Source organism: Gambusia affinis, linkage group LG11 (genome assembly GCF_019740435.1).
Source record: "Gambusia affinis linkage group LG11, SWU_Gaff_1.0, whole genome shotgun sequence".
NCBI lineage: Eukaryota > Metazoa > Chordata > Actinopteri > Cyprinodontiformes > Poeciliidae > Gambusia > Gambusia affinis.
The window spans coordinates 14,586,081-14,594,764 of NC_057878.1; the positions used below are offsets into that span (position 1 = coordinate 14,586,081).

An 8,684-nucleotide genomic window follows, 5' to 3' on the forward strand; every position below is an offset into this window, starting at 1 on the left:
AACATGAGGCAGCCGCTTTAAATTGGATGCAAAAACCTCCAAAGTGACTGTTAGTGTATAAAGTAAAGCATAAAGTATACAAAAATATTCTAAAAATGTTTGAGCCAGAAAAGGTTTAAATTGTTTTACTGGAATCTGCATGCATGTTTAACGCTTTGATGATCCAGTCGTAAGGGATGCAAACCTCATTCTGAATTCTCACTTTCAGATAAAGGTTAGAAAAACATGTGATATAATAAAATCAAAAACAACCATTCTCTGTTGTTTTTATCACATCATTGCAAACATTTCCAACCATTTTAATGGCATATACAGCAGTCTACACGAGAAATGCAACCATTTACAATTAACTGTATTTTTAACTTTTCTCCCTCTCTTTTTAAATGTGAAATAGGTGTGTGTGTGTGTGTGTGTGTGTGTGTGTGTGTGTGTGTGTGTTTTGAATACCATAAATAAAGACTGAAACACTTTCTTATGTATGATTTTAATTATAAGTAAATAATTTTTATCCTTAAAGACAATCCTAATGCCTGAAAAGTAAATGTATCCAATGCCATTAGAAAATCTTGTGTTAAATCTTTATTTAACTTGAATAATTATGAGTGTTTGGATTTATTCAGATGTCTATGACAACACAGCTACTTCTGTCATCTTCTGTTCAGCCACATTAAAATATGCTTCACTTTTGCATTGATGAACAATCTGAATAAAAATATTGGAAAACCAAATTCAAGGTGTTAAATCCCAAAATATTCATTTGTCTAATAATGTAAGGATGATTGTTAGCATGCATTTCAGTTGAGCTCTTAAAAATATTCCTCCAAATCTTTTATTAGTATTATTTTTAAAGTTTTCTCAAACTTTTCCATAGTTGTATCTCCACCTTTCCCATTAGGTTCCCATCTAACCTTCCTCCCCAAAAAAGAAGAAAAAGAAAAGAAAAAAACATAGCCTATCTATTCAAAAGGCATTTAGTCCATTTCTTTCTTGGCCGGTAAACCCATTCATCAATTGTTCTGGCTTGTAGATTGCATTCTAATGCTAATCTAGCGTGTTAAATATCTTTTTGTCCCCTTTTCACCGTTTTGTCATTCAGTTTATCCAGTTTTGGCCACCCATTTTATTTATTTATGCGCCTGCCTCCATTCATGCGCTCATGTATTTTTTATTATGTTGTTTCACTGTCATGCAGTGTCAACTCACTCCATTCACCGTGGGCTACTTGAAGGGCTCGGAAGGACAAAGCGTGTACACATTGCACCGCTATTCACTCCGGCCAGCTGGATCGGGTGAAAAAGAAAAAAAAACCTTGTGAAAAGAAATCCTCCACAATGGACACAGAAGAAGTGGACAATGCTAACAGTTTTCCAAATACCACTGATTGCTTTCATCACAATGAGCGAAAGCAGCCGCTTTTGCTGAGCTCCACTTCAACAAACAACGCTCTCACAAAAACCTCCCAACCCATGTTTTGTTCCCAGACAAAACCTCCTCGACCATCTAAACGCTCCCAGAGCCGGAGGAAAAAAGGAACTTCTTTCAGCTTTCTTCCCCCCTTTTCCTTAAGAAAAATAAAATAAAAAGAGAAGAAAGTGAAAGAAATGCACGGAAGTTATAATTCAACTTCATTTATACTACAAAACGGAATTTTGGAGGATATACAATTTTAACCATTAAAATGTTTGAGTTTAAGTAAGGACTAATTTACACTTCTTCATTACAACAGTGGCTTTCACACCTTCAAGCAACGTTATTTTATTTTGGTAAAAAATCCTACATTTTAATTATAATCTAACTGCAAAAGTTTCTTTGGTCAGTTTTTTTCTCATTTGTTGTGTCTGGTAAGACTGATATATCTATTTACGATTAGTTTAATGCCGATTTATCAATTTAGACAAAATAAAGAACAATTAGTTTTGATAGAGGAAAAAAAATAATTACAAGAGCAAAAATGTAGGGTCAAACTTTCTGAGTTTTGTCAAAGTTCTAATGCTAAAGTCAATCTTGCTTCGCAAACTAAACCTTGAGTCAGTTCTTGCAAATGAACAGCACATCTTGGCTGTGATTTTAAGGCAGATTTGCATGTCAACTTGTTGGCTCAGATTCAAAAGGCTTGCATTCAGCCATCTAGCCTAGCGACAGTGCTAACCCGAAAAAGGAACTGGCTATCTTAGCTGTGTTTGTGAGGGTAATGTCCGTTTTTCAGAACAAATTTAAAAAGTTTGGATCCAGTTTTAATTATTTTATTTATAGTGCTAATGCTAAAGTTACACTTGCTAACAAAATCAGTTTCTTAACCCAGATGTATTTGATGCTACTGAAGCTTAGCTGTTGTTGTTAGGGAATAAAATTTTGCATGCCATATTTTAAGACAGATTTATTTATTTTTTTTGTATATCACTATCATTTTATGCCTTAATCAGAATAAAATTAAAATTTTGATTATTTACTATTAAATAGGAGGAAATACCCATATATTTTAAAATTGCCTGGAATTTGACAAATTTACTTGAGTGGGTACATTTGTAAAAATTAGTTTGAATGTAAAATATTTATTTTGGCATCACTTAGCAGTTAAAGCTTTCCAAATAAAAGGCATGCAAATATTATAGCAACTTTACTGGTTATTTCAACAGATTATTTTGCAGAGGGATTTGATCAGAACATTTTTAAAAGATGCCTAAATTGTTAATCCATTTTAGAAAAACAATTTCTGTTTAAGGCTGAAAGTATCCAAGATATAAAAATAACAATAAACAAATGCATGTACACAATCAGACACTTTTCTTGTTTTTCCGGCCTTGAAATGAATTGAAAGCCTGCACAGCGCGTCACTCTGGGGGCCAAGGAGGAGGAAGTTCCGTGGAGAGAAGGGATCGAGGTGTCACAATGGAGAGCACAGCACTGAAAAGGTTTAATTAACCGTGTCGGAGATAATTATCCCTGGACTGTCCAAATTAGTTTTGCATAATCGCTCTGATCCTTATGAATTAATCTCCCGGTGTAATCTAGAAGAGGCGGCTCGCTTCATTTTGGTGCTTTACATGTTGCTGAGAGATTCGGACAGTCCGCACCTGCTTCACACACACTTTCTTGCTCACACTCTCTTGGGTGCACCCATTTATCTAAATTAAACCTATTTAGTTTTTCTTCTCACACTCAGGTTAATTTCGATCCTCAATGAGGAGCTTGTTTCCCACCACTTTCCACTGCTTTTTTGTCCCTGCATGGGAAAAGAAAGCTTAGAGCAGGGCACAGCTTTATCTTCCGATTAAAATTGTGATAAATAAGGTTTTGGCTCTTGATAACAATGGGTTGATTTAGATTTCCCCCTCGTTCACCCCCCGCCCTGTAATGCCATTCAAAGCTTGGACAAAAGCGGCCTTTGGAGGATACCTTACACTTCACCTGGACTGGACTGAGGAGGCAGGAGCAAGAGGAGGTAGAAAAAAAAGAAAAAGAAAAAAAGATACCAATCTTGTTCATGTCATCAAGAACTATACAGTCAGCGATTCCCTTCCGTTTAATCCGAATAGGTTTTATTGTAGTCCTTTTGCTCAACAATAGTTTGATGTACATAACGGAATGTTAAAGGAAAACACAAAACATACAAATTTCATATGAGTTAGTTAAAAGAGGTCTTTTTTTTCCCCTTGCTGCACATGACACAAGAAGTGGGAATGGTGAAAATTATAATAAACTTCCAACTGCTTCCAAACTTTTTTTTTTTCCGTTTGTTTTTTTACTATTTAAAGAAAAAGAAAGCTTCAAAATAAATTACAGCTTGTAAGATTCATGTGCAAATGTCTTGTCCTTTTTTAAAATTGTCTGGCTCACCATAAATTCCACTAAAACAATAAATATTACAGACATCTATAAAACGCTTAAAAAAAAAAAAAACTCAGAATATATATACACCGTGTTTCTAGTGAAATATCTCAAACACTAAAGCCTATAACGGCAAATAAACTAAAGGTCATTTTGGATCTGTACACATTTACATTTACAGTGTTGTGGCAGTCCTCCTCATTGATCCTTGAATAATAAGCCCCCCATCTGAAAGTAAACAGTTGTGGTCCTGATGAGAGAAGCAGGAGAAAGGATGGGGGGTGGGGTCATTGGCCATGATTCCAACAGGTCAGTCCTGCAGGTGAAAAAGATGCTCAACAGCTCAAATCTCTGCTCCTTGTTCAGTCGTCTTCCTGGCTGAGCAATAATAGATTAGAGAGTTCTCTAAATAAGCATCACCTTAGATAAAGGCATTAATCAATGTACATACACATGTGATATTTGAGAGAACGAGCACTTCATCACATGTACAAGTTTTTGCATGCATAATAAAAAATCTTGCATGAACAGATCAGTCACAGTCATCTTTGTAGCGGCCCTATCATAACGCCGCAGCATATGCAGGGTAAGGTTCAAGCTGAGGTTTCCCCATCCCGGGCAGCAAGATGTAGGCTAAGGGCGGCTGGAGTCCCGCCGAGGGCCAGGCCGTACAGTTACACGGGATCATGTACCCCGGGTTACCGGGTGACGGATGCGAGTGAGTGTGGGTGTGTGTCCCACCGCCCACGCCGCCAGTCCCGGTAAACGCTGCCGCCCCTCCCGGCGGGTAACCCAAAGGAGAGGCGTAAGGAAAGGAAGGCGGGGAAAGCTCGGTCATCTTGGATCCCAGGTCAAAAAACGAATACGGGTTCGCTGACATGGACGGGTTGAAGAAGACCCTCGCAGCCGCGGCCGCCGCTGCCGCCGCAGCCTTGTCCGGGTTCCCGATGACGGAGTCGGAGAGCGCTCCTGCGGAAAGTCCGCTAACTTTAAGCGCGTCGTGCTCCCCAAGATTATAGGGCACCGGGAAGGAAAACTTATCTTTTTTCATCAAAGTCTTGGGCTTCCGCCTCGGTCTGTACTTGTAGTCTGGATGCTCCTTCATGTGCATCGCCCTGAGCCGCTTGGCTTCGTCGATGAACGGCCTCTTCTCGGACTCCGTGAGAAGTTTCCACTCCGCTCCCAGCCGCTTGCTGATCTCGGAGTTGTGCATCTTCGGGTTCTCCTGAGCCATTTTCCTGCGCTGGGCTCTGGACCAGACCATGAAAGCGTTCATCGGGCGTTTGACGTGATCCATTGGTTTAGACATGCTGCCTCAAACGCTAAAAGAACATATAAAGCAAAGTTTAATAACTCGTCAAGCAGGCAGAAAAAGAAAAACACACGCGCGCGCGCACGCACGCCCACAAACCCACACAAGACAATCATCTTCATAACAATGTTATTCTTTCAAACTGGTAAGATTACTCACTCTAGACTTTAGTTCTTCATCCCACCCGTGGATTATCCGGTGAAATCGTCAAGTTTCTGCGTCCTTATGAATGCTCAAATCTTTTCAGCGTCATAGTGTCATCCAGAGTTGATTCACCTTAAGTGAAGAACGACAATAATAATAATAAAAAAATAAAAAATAAATAAGGAAAGATTGTCTTGTTCTCCTTGTCGCCTGAGACTGGCAGCCTAAACGCGCAGCAGCAGTGTTATACACAAGTGGATGACAGCTCCCGCTTGCCCCATGTGAAATACCGGATTATGTGTGGCAGGTAGTGAAAGTGGCGCTCACGCATGCGCACTAGAACTAGATCCTTGATTCCCCCCCCCCCCCCCTTCTCTCTCTCTTAATTTCCACTGTGACTTTTTGAACATATCTCATCTTTGAGATATTTATCCTTCTTAAACCGGTATGTGGAGTTATTTTCTTAGACGGCAATTGTTCATAGCCAGGTATGGCATAATTCTAAGATTTATTTCTAACAGCTGCACATAAGCTACATAAGTTCTTTTCCTTTATATATATATTAAAAAAAAACACATGAATATCACCTCATTCACATATATCTATTTCCAAGAAAAAAAATATCTGTCCACTTTGCGCACTTCTCATCCTAAAGGTGTCCTCTCTTCCTCGTGGGTGGCGCTGCCCCTCTAAGAAGAAAGGTAAAGAATGGCTCTTTCATTTTTTTATATGTATATATATTGTCACTTTTATTTTATTTTCGCTTAATAAATAAGCAAAAATATCGAGCAGGTCTGGAGTGTTTCTAATCGTGCTCGGTTAAAATTAATTACTTTCTTGAAATCCCCCCTCCCTCCCACTTCCACGTTCACTTCAAAGGACCTTCCCAAGGGCAGCGAGTCGACAACTGGAAATTAGGTTGTCCAATATTCAACTAAGCAATTACAGCTATCAGCGGGACCTGTTGCATAAACTGTAGGTTTTAAGTGGCTTGTTCTGGCACTTTCTCCTGTTGTACATAATTATATGTTCAAAAAAAAAAAAGTACAGAAGCGGCATTGAGCAATATTATAAATGACAAATTAAGCTGCAGGTTGAGCGCTTAAATTAGGATATAAAATTCAATTCACTCCAGTTGTCCTTTTTAACGGTCCGCTCTAATCAGCTTGCATATTATTATTATTATTATTATTATTATTATTATTATTATTATTATTATTATTATTATTATTATTATTATTATTATTTCCTTTACATTTTTTTTTTAAATTAAGACTTAAAAAAAAATCTCTTAACAAGGATTCAAGGGGGATTTATTGCCGCGCACCTTTGTCTCAAGAGGAAACCTGACAAGGTGAGGATGATCCGCGCCAAATTAACAAAAAAGGGCCAGATGAAAGGTAGACCTGTTTCCCTCCAAACCGACCCGAGCATCTCTCAACGCCGCACCTCTCCGCCCCCCCGCCCTGTTTTGTCGGCCTTGTCATTCAGCCTCCCGATAACATTCCTGCAGAGAAGCGGCCCACTCCCTCGGCAGGAGCATGTAGCCTCTCATCACACAAGCGTGCAAACACAATTGCATGCGCAGCCTCCTTGCAGTGGTGAAAGTTGTTATCGGAGCAGAAGTGTCTGCACACATGTACGCCTTCCGGAGGACTTTCTTTCTTTTTTCATTTTTCCTTTTATTTTTGATAAGCCCACCCACTTCGCGTTTCCACTTTACGTCAGTTTTGTTTCATATTTAACACTACTGGAATGCCATTTAAAAAAAAATAATAATAATCATAAATAAGTGCCTTATTTCAACCGTGTAGATGTTTTTGGCATGTCCTAATGTGACATCCAGTGTATTTTCTTATCATCAAAATATTCATATTTATTTATTTAGTGAGGCCTGTCGTGGCAAATTAGGCAGGCAACGTGATGGTGGGTATGGTTGCCTTCCACTGTTAGTGATAGATTTGATCTACTAAAAGGCTTTACCTGGAATATTGACTCAGTTGACATTATTAAATCAATTTGCTTTATCTACAGTTCTGCATCTCCACATATAGCATTATCTTCTGAGTTTTGACACCAGCACTCTTATTCTGCTTAATAAGGTACTGATTAGGTTATCGCTTAAACCCAACAGCATGAGTGGAAGAAATGTGGCTATGTTCAATAACTGTGATTAAAAATGAGGGCTATTCCTAATGAAAATGATTTCTGAATGTCTTCTAAGTGAGACAACATTTTGTTGTGATATTTAAAATAAGATGTTTTATTTGCATTTTTATTTGATCTGATCTTTTTAGTTATTTCGACCATTTTTGACTTCCTGCAAATAAATGCCTAAAATCATAATATATTTTTCAGGAATTTTGGTTGCAAAATTTCGCAACATTTTTATTTTACTCATACACATACCTTTACATATCAAAATAAGAGAAACTAATGTTTTTTTCCAGAGATGGATTTACAAATCATCAGAAGGTGAGAACATTCATTTATGACATTTTCTGGATTCACTGAAATCTGATTAAAAGGAAAATAAACACTCAAGTCTGTCTCTCTTCCTTTTGCACACACGGCTCCTGGAAAAAAGCGCTTAAATAATTCAACTTGAGTTAGTAAGAGTGGCAGAATTACCTGCTGATAAAGCTTGGGTCCAACCTTTGAGACGGCAGCCAGCACTGCCTTCCTCACAGCGAAGCAGTGATAAGGCTGAAAAGGGGAAGAATATCATGCAAATAGAAAGCAGACAGCAGCAACAACAAGCCCATGGGGACTTTTTTTTCCCCCCCTTCCTCGGACAGATCGCACACAGTTCACACTAAAGCGCTAAAGCCATCACTTTGTTAAAAGAGTCCCCTGGAGGTGCGAGAGTCTCCATGATAGCACTCAGTACTTTATTCAACTCAACACTCCAAAGTGCTGGAGAAGGCAGAGTAAATTATATAGAAAGTTGATGAGGAGTCCCTGGATAATCCAAGTCTGAGCAGCAAATGCACTACAGAATATTGTGGGATGTTTACTTACCTCCTCATCCTTCACAAGCTCTTATTCTCTCACAGCAGGAGGAGGGAGAGGAATCGGGTCTGGGAATAAATTGATTTCAAGGGGAACACGAGTTGACCTCTTGCTATCAGATGGCTTTTCTTTGACTATGAAAGAAGAAGAGAGGGTAAACAACAATATCTGGTGTTTGGCACTTCAAACCCCCACAAAGTAGGGGGAGTATTTACTGCCACATGAAAGTTTGCTCATTATCAGGGAGGTTTTGTACGAAGAGGAAGAGGGAGGGGTCCTGATTGTGTACCTGATGTGGGCTTCTCTTTCTGCTTGCCTGATCACAGCTCTGCCTCCATCTTCCCCTTATCCTCCACAGCTGCGGCTGCTCCAGTGCAGGCCGAGCCGA

The 8,684-nt window shown here is 39.0% G+C and overlaps 1 protein-coding gene across 2 annotated transcripts; it reads right to left on the reverse strand.

Annotated features, from left to right (window-relative positions):
• Positions 1–3,517: 3,517 nt before the first annotated feature.
• On the reverse strand, positions 3,518–8,413 carry sox21b (SRY-box transcription factor 21b). Of its 2 annotated transcripts, XM_044131224.1 has the most exons (4): positions 8,306–8,413; positions 7,916–7,990; positions 5,300–5,416; positions 3,518–5,150 (listed from the first exon to the last, which is right to left on the reverse strand). In XM_044131224.1, exon 4 carries the CDS (start codon positions 5,135–5,137, stop codon positions 4,391–4,393), a length of 747 nt encoding a protein of 248 aa, XP_043987159.1. In that variant the 5' UTR covers positions 5,138–5,150; positions 5,300–5,416; positions 7,916–7,990; positions 8,306–8,413; the 3' UTR covers positions 3,518–4,390. The 2 variants fall into 2 exon arrangements, with proteins under 2 accessions (XP_043987159.1, XP_043987158.1); XM_044131223.1 differs by lacking the exons at positions 7,916–7,990; positions 8,306–8,413 and having other exon boundaries at positions 5,300–5,573.
• Positions 8,414–8,684: the final 271 nt, after the last annotated feature.

Bases quoted from the DNA above. Each gene is read 5' to 3' on its own strand.
- sox21b (XM_044131224.1), bottom strand. From the start codon at position 5,137: ATGTCTAAACCAATGGATCACGTCAAACGCCCGATGAACGCTTTCATG.